At 57.4% G+C, this 14,274-nt stretch overlaps 5 protein-coding genes and 2 pseudogenes across 5 annotated transcripts; all 7 read right to left on the reverse strand.

Annotated features, from left to right (window-relative positions):
• Window positions 1–298: 298 nt before the first annotated feature.
• Window positions 299–1,227, reverse strand: ACA1_080700 (annotated as a pseudogene).
• A 252-nt stretch (window positions 1,228–1,479) lies between these two features.
• On the reverse strand, window positions 1,480–1,754 carry ACA1_080710 (uncharacterized protein; the record flags this gene model as incomplete). Its single annotated transcript, XM_004367697.1, has 2 exons — window positions 1,480–1,575; window positions 1,626–1,754. 2 exons carry the CDS (start codon window positions 1,752–1,754, stop codon window positions 1,480–1,482), a joined length of 225 nt encoding a protein of 74 aa, XP_004367754.1.
• A 454-nt stretch (window positions 1,755–2,208) lies between these two features.
• Window positions 2,209–2,607, reverse strand: ACA1_080720 (uncharacterized protein; the record flags this gene model as incomplete). The annotated part of the gene is made up of 1 exon (XM_004367698.1): window positions 2,209–2,607. The coding sequence occupies one exon, from the start codon at window positions 2,605–2,607 to the stop codon at window positions 2,209–2,211; it is 399 nt and encodes a 132-aa protein (XP_004367755.1).
• Window positions 2,608–2,979: 372 nt separating this feature from the next.
• Window positions 2,980–5,382, reverse strand: ACA1_080730 (BAG domain containing protein; the record flags this gene model as incomplete). Its single annotated transcript, XM_004367699.1, has 3 exons — window positions 2,980–3,963; window positions 4,063–4,761; window positions 4,846–5,382. 3 exons carry the CDS (start codon window positions 5,380–5,382, stop codon window positions 2,980–2,982), a joined length of 2,220 nt encoding a protein of 739 aa, XP_004367756.1.
• Window positions 5,383–5,937: 555 nt separating this feature from the next.
• ACA1_080740 lies at window positions 5,938–10,650 on the reverse strand (annotated as a pseudogene).
• An 841-nt stretch (window positions 10,651–11,491) lies between these two features.
• ACA1_080750 (Ankyrin repeat containing protein) lies at window positions 11,492–12,287 on the reverse strand (the record flags this gene model as incomplete). The annotated part of the gene is made up of 4 exons (XM_004367700.1): window positions 11,492–11,562; window positions 11,650–11,797; window positions 11,931–12,040; window positions 12,158–12,287. The coding sequence occupies 4 exons, from the start codon at window positions 12,285–12,287 to the stop codon at window positions 11,492–11,494; spliced, it is 459 nt and encodes a 152-aa protein (XP_004367757.1).
• A 216-nt stretch (window positions 12,288–12,503) lies between these two features.
• On the reverse strand, window positions 12,504–13,974 carry ACA1_080760 (uncharacterized protein; the record flags this gene model as incomplete). Its single annotated transcript, XM_004367701.1, has 8 exons — window positions 12,504–12,646; window positions 12,758–12,835; window positions 12,908–13,007; window positions 13,111–13,212; window positions 13,307–13,382; window positions 13,463–13,647; window positions 13,748–13,805; window positions 13,886–13,974. 8 exons carry the CDS (start codon window positions 13,972–13,974, stop codon window positions 12,504–12,506), a joined length of 831 nt encoding a protein of 276 aa, XP_004367758.1.
• Between the last annotated feature and the right edge of the window lie 300 nt (window positions 13,975–14,274).

Here is a 14,274-nt window from a genome sequence, read left to right on the forward strand (position 1 = left end):
ATGCTGCTAGGTCCTCCTGCTGCAACAACATTGGTCTTGCCACAATGTGTGGCATTGTGTTTGTGGCTGGTTGGCCTGCTGGCTCTGTGTTTGACTGGTCTGTGTTGATGGTCCCATGCCCTGTATGATGGCTAGACCACCTGACCACTCCTTCCTCCTGACTGTAGTGTGTGCAACTGGAGGGGTCCTTTGATCCCCTCATCACCACCACCACTAGGTCTGGCTGCTCCTCATGGGCCTTGCCATTGTTGACAGGTCCATGTGTCATGGTGCTGGTGTTCATGTGGTGTAGTCCTGGTCAGTATTGGACTTCGAAATTGTGCTCTTGCAGCATGAGAGCCCATTGGGCGAGTTGGTTGGTGGGGTTGCGCTGGTTGCTTATCCACATGAGTGGGTTGTGGTTGGTGACCACAGTGAAGTGATGGCCATGGAGATAGTGTTGGTACACCTTCACCCACTTGAACACCACTAGGCACTTGTGGTGTATTGGGGAATATTGATGCTCAGTGGCTTTCAGGGTTTGACTCCCATAGGCAATGATGCACTTGTGCCCATCATTGTCTGGTTGGGTGAGTACTGCACTGATGGTGTGCACCAAGGTGTCTGTGTGCAGTGTAAAGGGCTGGTCTTGTTGTGGTTGCACAATGACAGGCGCAGTGGTGAGGTGCTGCTTGAGCATCTCAAAGGCCTCCTGGTGCACCTGTCCCCAGTAGAAGACTACTCACTTGCCCATGAGGTGGTGGAGCGGCTCAGTGATCTCAGCAAATCCCTCAATGAATTGTCAATAGTAGTTGGCCAGTCCAAGGAAGCAGCACACCTCCTGAGCCAACCATGGTGGCCACATGTCCTTGACAGTGGTGACTTTGGCAGGGTCTGGCTTGAGGCCTTCCTTTGTCAGGAGGTGCCCAAGGAACAGCAATTCCTGTTGGAAGAAAATGCACTTGCTTGGCTTCAGGTACATCTGTCCCTGCCAGAGATGGTCAAAGATGGCCTGTAGGTGGGCCAGGTGCTCCTCAAAGGACCATGAGTAGATGATGATATCATCTATGTACATGAGGCAGTGAGGCCCCCAAGTAGTGCCTCCATGTTCTGCTGGAATGAGGCTGGTGTGTTGGTCAGCCCAAAGGGCATGATGTTGAACTCATAGAGTCCACTGCTGACCAAAAAGGCTGTCTTCTCCTTGTCCTCCTTGTGGAGTGCAACTTGCCAGTAGCCTGATATGTCCATGCTGGACCTGTACATGGAGCCACCCACTTGATTGAGGAGCTCATCAATGAGTGGGTATGCATTGTGCTTTGTGATGCAGTTGAGGTCTTGGTAGTCCATGCAGAACTGCCATGATCTGTCTGACACTGAAGAGGTCCCCATTCTTCAGTAGGAGGCTGCACAGCCATTCCTTCTGGGCGTGGGAGAGGTCCATGTCAGCCCATCCTACCAGCTCAGCCTCCATGGTGCTGAGACCTGAGCTAGCTTTGTTGGTCACAGGCGTTGGCCCCCACTCAGCACCAGCCCCACTTCCTCCATGTTGAATGCCAGGATGACAATGGGCTCTGCAATGGGTTCTGCTACACCAACCTGCATGCCCAGCCAGAGGTTGGCCATGGCCTTGGTCAAGCCTCATGCACAGGCTGCTGTCCAAGTGCCTCAACAGTGCTCAGCACATCCTCCCAGATGAACAAGTGGCCTGATCCTGTGTTGATGATGACCTGCTTGGCCACCTGCCCCACCAGCAACTGGATGTGGATCAGCGCCATGTCAGCCATCTCAACATCCTCATCACCTGTGGCTGGCTCAGGTCAGACAGTGGCAACCTCCAGTGTACACTTGCCATCCTCAGTGACACTGTTCATGCTGCCAGCACATCCAGAGCTCCCACTGCTAGCTGTTGTGTCCAGCAACTCCACAGCACCACATGCACTGGTCCTGGCACTCTCTCCCAAAACCAACACATGCTCAGCCTTCTCAGCCCCAGCATGGTCTGCCTGTGCCACACCAGACATCAGCCCACCAGCCCTGACCCAGCCAGCCAACCCTCCATGCTCCTCCATGGGGTGCTTCACCACCCATCCTGCCTTGTCCTCCTCTCTCTCCATGTGTGGCCACTCTGCAATGGCAACACCAGACATGGCCCCATTGGCACCACCAGCTAGTTTGACCACCAGTGAGGATTTTATGACTGCTCAGAAGTTGCACTTGCTCAGCCATGAGTCATGCCATGGCCTCCATGAGCATGGTGAGCTGCTCAGCTAATGACAGACCCATGGGCATGGCTGCAGCCTGTTGTGTGATCTTGTTGGACTTGTAGTGGTCAAGCTGGTTGCAGAGTGCCTTGTACTCAACCAGCAGAAAGAGGGCCACAGCAATATGTGTAGTGGCAGCTGGCTGCACACTCATCCTCTTCATAGCTGTGCCAGCCAGGGCATAGGCCACAATGGGGGTGAACTTGCTGTCATCATAGCCATGCAGCACCTGCGTGATGAGCAGCTGGTCCTTCCACACATAGAAGTCCTCACCATCCACACCCAAGAAGGTCAGCAGTTGTTTTAACAGCACCTTGGGCTTGCTCCACAGCACTGGCTTGCCACCACCCTTGGTCACCACCTTCATTGCAGCCCACTCACTGAGCACACCAGGTGACACCACTCCAGAATTGAGCAGCTCCCCTATAGCCACAAGGGCATCCTGGCCCTCATATAGGAGGAGCAGGACACAGGCACAAGTCCACATCTCAAGTAACCAGGTGTTCACAAAAAAGGGTCAGTGACTCTTTTTACTAACTATCTGGCAGCATGTACAGATTGTCAGGGCTGTAGGGTTTTTTCTATTGCAAAACACTCAAAAACACCCTGAAATCAACTACAAAATTCGCTCAAACAGAGGCCTTTTCTTGCTTTTCTCTCTCACTCTCTGAAGCACTTGCACCTTGATTTGTTATTAATGCATGTTTTATATTTATATATTCCCAAGGCCACTGACACTTCACCACCAGAAGGACTTGTCGTTGAAGAAGCCTTGGCCGCCCACGTCCGCTGGGTAGCCGCCATAGTGCGGCCGGCCGCCGTGGCGCCGTCGCTGCTGATAGGGGAACTGCTGAGGCGGCTGCTGGTGGGGGTAGAAGGCCTTCTTTCGGCCCTGTCGCTGCTGTCGCTGATGGTGCGGCTTGATGGGCACGGCGATGCGCAGGACGCCACCGGCGTAGCTGGCCGCGATGCCCAGGAGGTCCATCTCGGGCGAGACCTCGAAGGTCTCGCTGAAGCTGCCGTAGCGACCGGCGGCCATGCGCAGGAGGAGGTCGCGTTCCTGCTCGCCCTGCGGATAGTAGAGACCCCACGGGTCGCGCGCCAGCACGGACTTGAGCTGTCGGCGCATGGCGGCCTCCTCGGCCGGCGTGGGCACCCGGAGGCCCTTGACCGTGAAGGCCTGGCCGTCGTCGTCGCGCTCGATCTCGATGTCCTCCTCGCGCATGCCGGGAATGTGGGCCTGCAGGATGATCGAGTCCTGCGTGCGGGCCATCTCGAACTTGGGCTTGAGCTTCAGTGAACGCCACATATCTACGCCCTCGCTCCTGGCCTGGTCCTTCTCCGCCGCCGCAGTCGCACTCGCGGTCGCTGTCGTAGTCGTAGTCGGCTGCTGTTGAGGTTGTTGAGGCTGCTTGGCGCGTTCGTCGATCTCGAACTTCTTGCGCTGTTCCTCCTTGCGCTGCTTCTCCTCCTGGACCTTCTTGAGCATGGCCTTGAGCTTGCTGTTGACCTGGTCGACGTCCTGCAGCAGGCCCTGAATCTCCTTGACCTGCTGCTTCCGGAGCGGGCGCACCTCCTCGCTGGCCTCCTCGCTGCCGGGCAGGGTGCCGGTCGAGATCGCGTCGAGCGAGAGCAGGTCCTTCATCAGGTTCTCCGAGTAGAACAGACACTGCTTCTGCAGCTTCGACAGCATCTTCTCCGCACTCTCCGGCTCCTTCTGCAGCTGTAGGTGAACAAGATGAAAGAGAGAAAGAAAGGTCAGACCACAAAACGAAACGTTGTACCGAACGTGGAGCGTAAGGAGGTGGGGGTGCGAGCGTACCTCTTCCATGTCGAGCCCGGTGGCCTCGCTGGTGAAACCCTCGATCTGGTCGCTCAGTCGGGTGACGCTGTCGGCCACGTTCTTGATCTTGAGCATGGCCTTCTCCCGCTCCTGTTCGATTCGTCGCCTCTGTTCGCTCTCCTCATCCACCACCTCCTTGCCGGTGTCGGCGGCAGCGGCGGCGCTGTCTTCCTGTGCCGCAGGCTCAGTTGTTGCTGCCGCAGCTTGCGCCTCCTCTGTCGCGGGGGCAGCGGCCTGCTCGGGCTTGGGCTCCTCCTGTTCCTCGCGCGCCTCCACCTGCTGCTGCTGCTCAGGCTGTGCTGATTCCTCCTTCTCCTCGGCCTGGGCCGCTTCTCCCTCAGGGGCCGGCTGGCTCTCCGCGGTAGCGACCGGTTCCTCGGGTGCGCTGACTGTCGGCTGCTGAGGGACTTCGGCCTCGACGCTCTGTTGCTCCTGCTGCTCCCGCTTGGCTTCTCGTCGTCTCTGCATGAGCATGAGCTCCTCGCGCACGTCGTCGACGCGCTTGATGATCTTCTGGAGCGACTGGTAGTGGCTCTTGCTCGCCTTCTCGTCGGCGTCGAGCGCGTAGAAGGCCTTCAACAGCTCCTCGGCCTTGGCCCATCGCCGCTTGAGCTTCTCCTCCAGCTGCACCGTCGCCCTCGCCTCTTGCTCATCTCTCTGTCTCATGTAGGCCGTGATCTGTATTTGGGGGGCAAGGTCAGCATACAACAGAGTCTCTGAGCGTAAGAACAAGAAAGTTGTAGAGCGAAATGATGTTCGTACCTTGTCGATGTAGCGGTCGAGCTTGTCGCCGGTGAGGCCCTCCTCGAGGTAGCCATCCTCGTTGCTGAGGGTGGCGTGGACGATCTCGCGCACGAACTGCTGCGGCGCGGCACGGGGGTCCTGCTCGAGGCTGCACAGGTACTCGCGGGCTCGACCCTCCTTGAAGCGAGGCAGCTTCGCTGTGGCGATCGATGAGGCCGACTTGGAGAGGCCGCGCGGTACCGTGCTCGATCCGTTGAGCTCATCAAAGTGTGAACGGATGCGAACGACGGCCTCGGCGGCACGGGCCAGCAGCTCTTCGACAGCCTCGTCGAAGGCGAACAGGGGCTTGGCCCAGCCCTTCCTGAACTTGCGCTGTTGCCAGAACTCTTCGTAGGCTGCCTTGAGCTCGTAGATCTGTCGTCGCATGTCGCTAGTCAGCGGGGCCAGCTCTCCTGCAGCGTCCGGATCGAACGACGATGCATCGGCAGAACGCTCGAGTTCGAGATTCATGCTTCGGTGGAGTTGTGTTCGTTTCTCCTCGGGGTGTGTAGCCATGCTCTGGTGGGAAGTATGGGGCTCTTGGTTCGATTGAAGATGACACAAGTTCGTGTTGTGTCCGTGGCGTGTAGTTGTATGAAGGAAAGAAGTGAAGGCAAAGTGGTTTTATGGTGGATTATCGTGAGGCCTCAGCGAAGGCCAGCAAGCGACCACCTGTGGAGTCCCATCTCCAGATCGTTCCATTTTCTTCCTCTCTCCATCTTCGCACAAAACTTCCGTTTCCGGCCTGCGAAAACTGGCCTGCTCTCCCGCCAATTTTCGGGCGGCAAGAAAAATAAGGCAAGCACCCCACACTTGAAGACCCACTTATTTTTTTTTGATTTTTGGAGCTTTTTGTGGCCTTTTTTCCGGTTTTAGACGTTTACAGCTACCGGTACCATAACCAGGAATAATGTAATATTATGTTTTTTTATGTAAAGAAACAACACCAAAGGCGAGACACAAGCCAGAAGAGAGGCAAAAATAAGGTGGGTGGGGGTAACCCTCTAAAACGGTGTGCTTTGCGTCACGCAATGGCGCAAGGAGGAGGGATGTTCGCGTGTGAAAGGCGACTTAGATGTCCTGCACGTAGTTGGCGGGCACCCATCCCCGCTTGCCGTTGAGCTCGCCCTCCCACCATCCGCCGGGATCCTTCTGGTGGACGATGATCGTGTCGCCCTCCTTGAATGTGAGCTCGTCGCCCGTTTGCGCATCGTAATCGTACAGCGCCTTCACCTGCTCCCACAAAGAAAGAGCGCAGCAGTGTCAGCACCAGGCAAATAACTGCTCATCAACGTTAGCGGCGTTGGCGAACCTGAGGCTTGGCAGGAGCAGCGGGAGCGGGAGCGGGAGCAGCGCCGCGACCGGCACCAGGGCCACCGCGGCCGGCACCAGGACCGCCCATGCCAGGACCGCCTCGGCCAGCACCGGGTCCACCACGACCAGCGCCGCCAGGGCCACCCATGCCAGGACCGCCACGGCCAGCGCCAGGGCCGCCAGGACCGCCACGACCAGCGCCGGGGCCGCCGGGACCTCCGCGACCAGCGCCGCCGGGACCACCCATGCCGGGACCACCGCGGCCTGCACCGGGACCACCCATGCCAGGGCCTCCGCGGCCTGAAAACAGAGAACAGTCAGCCGTTGGTTTCTGGAGGAGAGAGAGGGGAGAGAGAACTGGCGGCGTACCCATGCCGGGACCACCACGACCGGCTCCGGGGCCGCCCATGCCAGGGCCGCCACGACCGGCGCTAGGAACGGCAGCCACGGGCTGAGGCACCTGAGCCACGGGCTGAGCCTGGGCAACGGGCTGCGAGTAACCGCCGCCGCCACCGCCGCCGAAGCCGCCCCTTCCGCCGCCAGCAGCACCTCTGCCGCCACCGCCGCCGCCCCTTCCGCCTCCGTAACCGCCGCCGCCACCGCTGGGGGTCCAGTTGGGAGGCGACGAGTCTGCAGAGGTGGTTGCAACCACAATGTGAGCAGGGAGCCCACAAACGAGGCCGACAAGCGAGGGGGAGGGTACCAGTCTCCTTGGGCAGACCAGTGGCGATGCCGATCTGGATGTTGGCACGGCTCTTCTTGATGCTGGGCTGCGCCGACGCGCTCTCGTTCTTGGAGAACGTGAGCCTCCTCTGGGCGCCGTTGGAAGCCTTGTAGGTGATGCTGCGGTGGGGGGAAGCCGAGAGAAACACAGTGTCAGTACTGCCGCAAGAGTGAGGCGAACCCACGCAGTGCAAGGTGACGTACTTGTCGTTGAAGTTGACGGGCAAGTCTCTGCCGCCGCTCATCTTGTAGTTCTCCATCAGGATGGTCACGATCTCGGTCTTCTTGTCGTTCTCGAACACCATGTCGTACTGGTTGTGGTGGATGACGACGTAGTTGTCCTGCAGGGTCGAGAGCGACAGCGAAGCGATCTCGCCCAAAGGAATGCGCCTCTTGAGGTTGTACACGACCTGGCCGCCTGCACGGGAGGAAGAATATGAGTGAGGAGTTCCGAGAATGGAATGAGAATGAGATGCCACGTACTCTTCTTCTTGCGCATGGCGAAGTAGACGGCTTCATTGGTGACGATCAGATCCCTCCTCTCGGGCTTACCGCGCCTGTTGAGGACGAGCACCTGGTCCGTGAAGGCGGTGGCCTCCTTGTCCCGGCCGGACGACCGCACGCAGTCCTGGAGCGGGTAGTTGGCGTCGTAGTTGATGTAGTCGAACTCGTACTTGCGGTTCACCGAGTGGCGTTGGCGCTCCTTCTTGCCCTTGAGCAGATCGGCGGCCATCTTCCTCTGCTCCAGCTGGTGCTTTCGCGACTTCCAGTGCCTCCAGGCCTTCTGGATGCGGAGCGTGCAGTCGTAGTCCTTCCTGTCCAGGCACTCTTCGAGATGGAAGAGGGTCTCGGGGTAGCGGATGAACACCTTGCTCTTACCCAGCTGCCACTGGCTCGTGTCCTGTGAACCAGTTGGTCAAAGAGCAAAGGCGATGAGTTGGGCCGCTCCAATGGAGGAATGCAATCGAATGTGTGGCTGTCGTACGAGGCCGAGGTCGTTGAGCAGCGTCTGGCAACCGTCCTTGGGCGCGCCAGACCACTCACCCCAGATGCCCCAGGTCTTGGGCGACAGCTTCTTGTACCTTGAATTGTGTGCGGAAAGGCAAAGGTCAGCAAACAAGTCAAGCGCGCGATAAATTAAGAATCCAAGGAGTGAGCCAATTACCTTCTGAGGAAGCGGTCGAACTCAGCTCGGTAGGCGAAACCGGCACGACGCACGCGCACGTTCTCGAGGAGACCGAGGTACTGGACCTGATGCTTGGTACGGGTGGCGTCCCAGTCGTGGTAGGCCTTGTTGTCGTTGGGCTTGATGCAACGAATGTAGTGCGGCGAGCACCGCGAAAGGGCTTCCATGAGCGCGTCGCACGAGGTCTTGAGCTTGAAGCCGGCAGTGGTGGGACGCTTCTTCTGCAGCTGCTTGGTGTCCTCGGGGAACCACGAGACGAGCAATCGGTTCTCGCTCTCCTGGATCACGGCGATCAAATCGTCGAACAGGGTGTCCTTGTTCTTCTCGCAGAAGCCCTCAGCCTCGTACGTCACCTACAGGTGGAGAGAAGGGCAGTTAATAACCTGCATAGGTGGCGGTCGTCGAAACAATCGAGAGGTGGTGGAGTGGTCACAGTACCTCACCGGCATAGTGCTTGATGGAGAAGGCGTTGTTCATGCCGCGGAAGTGGAGGTGGGAGGGGAATCCGCCCTGGCACTTCTGCAGGAACTTGCCATCCATGCCGTCGGACTGGGCGTGCATGGTGAAGCAGATGTCGTCGAGCAGGGAGAAGATGCCGGGCGGCCTCTTGCCCTCGATGAGCTCGCACACGACCTTGTTGTTGAAGTACTTGATGGGGGTCCACTGGATACCCTCGTTCACGTACTCCTCCTGCTCGGCCTTGAGGGTCAACTCGATGAAGTACTGCTGCAGCTTTTCGTTCACGTAGTTGATACAGAACTGCTCGAAACCGTTTTGCTGTGGAGTTGCGATTCGGTACCATCAAATTAGTTTCGATCGAAAAAAAGAGACAGTAAGTGTGCGGGCCACATACCTCGAAGATCTCGAAACCGAAGATGTCGAGCACACCGATCATGTTGTTGTTGTGGTCGCCAGATCCGCCCTGCTTCTGGAGGGCTTCGTTCACCTTGCTCACGATCCAGTCGAACATCCTGCTGTAGATGGTCTTGGCCAGAGCGTCCCTGGCGGACGCGGCCTGCTCGACGTTCTGGGGTACGTTGTAGGTCGACATCTTCTTGGCACCCGCACCACCGGTGTTGAGCACGCGGAACAGAAGGGCGTTCTTCAGCGCGAAGGGCTCGACGCGCAGGTAGCTGGCCGCCAGGTTGAGGTCTAGACAGCAACCGGAGGAAACCACACGGTGAGTGCTATACCGGGAACAGAGGCGTGAAAGCAAGGCGTGCGTACAGTTCTCATCGTGCACGGCAGCTGTGCCCTTGCCGCCATCGTGGAAGGCGACGTTGCCCAGGTGGAGGATACCGGCCACGAGGTGGAAGACCTGCCTCTGCTCCTCGGCAGTCATACCCATCACGTTCATGGCGTTCCTGGTGTCGGCGAACTCCTTGATGTCGTCGATACCGTCGACGGTGTAGCAAGCGCTCTGGTTCAGGTAGTTGAAGTTCTCAGGCGCGTAGAGCTGCATCTCCTCTGCAGGTGTGCGCACGAGCATGCGTTAGGTGAGCGCACGCGGAGGAGGAAGAAGCTAGCTGGCGTGCGTGCGTGTCAAAACGTACGAGCTTCGGCATCGGAGGCACCGGCGAGGAGCTGGTAGAAGATGTGGAACGAACGCTCGCCCCTGGTCTGGAAGGTGACTCGCGACTGGAGGGAGAGGAAGGCGAAGAAGAGAACGAGTGAGTCTATGATGGCCACGTGAAGGATGTTGATGAAGGCGAAGTAGCTGAAGTAGGAGGAATGATGAGAGAAGAAACGGGTACCTTCTCGAGCAGGTAGTTGGTGATACGACCACCGCAGGGCTCGCCGAGCCTGTTGAAGTGGATCTCAAAGTACTTACCGAAACGAGACGAGTTGTTGTTACGCAGGGTCTTCGCGTTACCGAAGGCTTCGAGAAGAGGGTTGGACTGTGGAACAGAGATGAAAGGTAAGTCGCGTCGACTTCGTAGCGGCAGTTTTTGTGGGGGGGGGGCAAGAGGATGCCAAGTAGAGCGAATGGACGTACCTCCAAAATAACATGCTTTACAAAATCTACACCACCCGAATTGCCAGACACGGCGGCAACATACTGCATCACCAGCTTGGACGCTTCAGTCTTGCCAGCTCCAGATTCACCCCTGATGATTGGGCAGCGATTAAATCGGCGAAAATTAGCGTTACCTCTTCCCCGCTCCTTGGCACCTAGATGGAGGAATGGGGAATGCACGTACGAAATGATGACACACTGGTTGATGTTTTCGGACTTAACGCCACGGTAGGCAGCCTCGGCAAGCGCGTACACGTGGGGAGGCTGCTCGTGCTGGTAGCGCCCTCTGTACGAGTGCAGGCACTCGTCGGTGAGGAGAGCATCGATCCTTCGGAAAGGGTTGACCGAGATCAGCACAGGACCGATGTTGGTCTGCGCGTAGAGAATCAATGGAGAGAGAAGTCGCCGAGAGTTTAGATGTCAGAACGATCATTTGAGGAAGATAGAGGCCAAGGCAGTTAGTGCAAGAGCGTACGTAGATGAGATCGTTGAAGTAACGCTTCTCTAAGTTGGCACAGATGTCTTGCTCTGTGATCTTCGGCATGAGCACGAGATCGTCCACACCTCTCTGCTCCACCGCCGCTTTGCCCTATTTTACAATGGTTCGCTTAGCCATCTGTACATCCCGCCCCCCTTTGGGAGAAATGGCAGGAGAACGAAGAGATGAAGTGGGCGTTGTCACTTACCATGCGAGGCTGCATGTTTGCGATAGTTGGGGGATATACAAAGGACTAATAAATTACACGAAGGCGACCGAGTGTTCTCGATCCTATTGGGATCAATCCAGTAAGCTAGGCGAAGCGAGTGAGAATAAATCAGCTGAACGTCGCACACGTCCTTCTCGTCGATTCGACACAAGAAAAGGGGCAACCAAGTCCACTCGACAGTGTTTGCCTGCGTCGGCTTCTTTTGGGCGCGGGAGTTAAGGTGGCGTCAGAATTGACGGCCACAGATTGAGGCAACCACCAATGCGAAGTGCCTTCAAACCGGGATTTAACCCGGCGCTGCAAATGAAGGGCTCGTTGGCCTTGCTTGTGCGGCCAGAGCAACAACAGAGGCGAAGGAGAGGCAATTACACCCTTTTTCTTTGGCCCCAACCTTGTTTTCTTTCTTTGCCTTCTGGCCCTTCTTCTGCTGTTGGTGCAGGTGGGGGTCTGGGCGTACAAGTTCGGTTTATTGGGTTGAGTGGGTCGCCTGAGTGACTTGAACGGTGGGTTGGGGAAGAGAGAGGGGATACTAAAGTTACACTTGCGCCAGAGGAAAGGGTGTTTGTAGAGGAGAAGAAGTTACAGCGGGAAGTGAAGCACAAGCGAGACGAAGAGAGAATCACTTGCGAACGCTGCCCGTAAATATAACACGGTGAGGCTCAGCGAGGATGGGAAAGCTTAATCGTCCTCATCATCGTCCATGAGGGCGGCTTCCTCCATGGCCCTCAATAGTGGGTTCGTGGTGGCGCCTGTACAACATCGAAGTGGGTGAGCAACCTTGCCGCGGGCGCACAAACACACGCAGACTGTGTAGCCAGAGAGAAACGTGAACGCACCAACTTCGGGGAGGGGAGTGCAGACGCGCTTGCACGAGCCGTCACGGGCCAGTTCGGACGCGAGCTTGCCCTCGGCGTTGCGAGCCTTCCTGTCGGCGCCCGCAGCGACCAGAGCGCTGCAAGCCTGAGGGTGGTTGCGCCATGCGGCCTGCAGGCAGCAGCGCAAGAGCGTTACCGCACACAAGGTCAGGGTTGTCCTGGAGGAAAGCTCTCACTTCGCTTCCAGCGTGTAGAACATGGAGAACGAAAGAAGATGTGCCACAACCAATTGAAATGTGTACCTTGTGAAGGGGGGTATCGCCATCCTTGGCGACGGCGTTGACGTTCGCGCCTCGGGAAGCAAGGAATTCGATGGCCTCAGCGTGACCGCCGCTGGCAGCCCAGTGGAGCGCTGACGAGAAGTAGAACGTGTAAAAGTTTAGATGGGAACAACTCGTTGAGGCGTTGCACTGATAATGCGGCCATAATTAAACAATGAGAACAAAATGAACCCCCTTGGCCCACTTACCTGTGCAGCCCAAATGGTCGACTCCATTGATCGGCACCTGCTCATCGAGGAAGCCCTCGATCTGGGGAATTTGGCCCCTCTTGGCAAACTCGATCATCAAGCGAAGGTTCTCAGCAGCCTCGTCTCCCATGTCGTAGTGAAATGTGTAACGTGACAAGTGGTTGTGTAATGTGTTGATGAATGAATGTGCAGATCTGTGGTAGTTGGGGGCGCTCTCGGACCAACCAGCAACCAAAGCCCGAAATTGGTCGACAGGCGCGCTTGGCCAAGAAACACGGAAAGAAATGCCTCTCTCACGCTCAAGGGCTGCACAACGCGTTTCTCGATGAAGCAGAAGGCTCTGGGCTCAGAAGAAGTAGAAGTGAGGAGGATTGGGGAGGATGAGCAGACCCTTGCCTTCCCTGGGAAAGGGGCGTGACGTCGGCGAGCAAAGCAGGGCGTAGTAAGAGCTCTCGCCGAACGCTCCCGCCAAGTCCTCCAACTCGGTATCTATCGGGGCCGTAATGAATGAGGTGATGAGCGACTCCTTCACTATTACCGCCATCATGATGCACCCCTCCACCTCTCCACTGTGCATCGGCACGTTGAGACGAGACGTACCGGTGGGCCGTCGTAGGGTAATCTCACCGCCACTCTCTTCGGCGACCAAATCAGCTAAGAGATCGAACACCTCCGGATCTGTGTGCGTGCATGCGCGCGTGTGAGCCTACGTAGGGCGGGTCATGCGCGAAAGTGATGCCCTGTCCGTACCAAGCTCGCCCGACGCGAAGAAGCAAGCAAACATTCGAGACACCTTGCTGTTCAGCTTGTCCTCTTCTGCGGCGTGCTTCGCTCGCCAAACGGCCTCGCTCTGCACCGCGTGGCGATGATTGTTGGTTAGAAGTAAAGCCGCGCAACACGCCACGCGCACGTGTGCTACGCGGGTTCTAAGCGAGATAGATAGAAGAGCGCACCTCTTCGCCGCTCTCAAGCTGCTCGAGGTCGCGTAGGTATTCCTCCCTGGTGAGGCGGAAGTACTGTCTCGACCACAGTGGCACGCGCTCACCAATGAGCGCCTGACGCGATGATGATGATGATGTGTGTTGATTGTTGACGTTAATCGAAACGAAAATTGCATCAAGCACGCTGTTGCACAGTTGGAGGCTATACCCGCGCACTTAGTCTGAGCAGGTCCTCCAGGAATTGGTGCTTTTCCTCGTTTCGTCTCGCCATCTCCTCACGCGATCTGGCGTGGTGATATTCCATGCGGTGATGTTAGCGCCACGGCGAGTTTCTTCATACCACACATCAAAAGCAAGGCGGTACCGGCATTTGTGGTGCTTGACACCGCACTGACAAGTCACGTCATCAGCGGCGCTCGCCGCTACGAGCGCGTGCCCGGCGTGGCAGCGGCGAGCGCACGCCATGCAAATGGGGTCGTTCACCTGATCAAAGTTTGCGCATGTCTGACAGTAGACATGACGCTGCCACACGCTCCTGCCCTCTCCCACCTGCCAGTCATCGTCGAGTTAGCACATGCGCCACCAACCACACACAACTAGCCACAACGCTGATCGACGCACGACACATAGGCGGAGCGGGTGACAATACGACTTCATAAGAGCACTTGTCTCCTTCAATGGAGATGATTGAGGACCGCTCCAAGGCCCTACAGCACCAACAACACAAAAACAGTCAAACAGCTGTCAACGCTGAGCACCTTTGAGCAGCTGTGCAATCAGCACGTACCGAGAAGCGTGGCCACATACGCCGCAGGTGCAGTGTCGAGAGGAAACGGCAGTGGTCGAGAGGAAGGAAAACAACACGGCTCCGGCCATTGCGTGTCGGTTGTACGACAGTGGGTGGCCTCTGCACGATGTGAAAGGAAAAGGACGTCAGAAGGCAGGACGAGATGGGTGAAACAACAAAAACAACCGGGAGCACATACCTGTGACAGTGCGAGGCGCACCAGGCACACACTTCGCTCCCCGTCGGACCGAACAAACTCAAGGCCGACGAAGAGCTCCTGCATCATTGCAACGAATGCTGCCATGTGAGCCAACAGGATCGCGTTTGTGGGGCAGGAGGGAGCAACACAAAGGGACGGACCCGGCGATTTCCTCCTTTCGGCGCTTCAT

This window comes from Acanthamoeba castellanii (genome assembly GCF_000313135.1).
Source record: "Acanthamoeba castellanii str. Neff unplaced genomic scaffold scf7180000084618, whole genome shotgun sequence".
In the NCBI taxonomy this organism is placed as follows: Eukaryota; Discosea; order Longamoebia; family Acanthamoebidae; genus Acanthamoeba; species Acanthamoeba castellanii.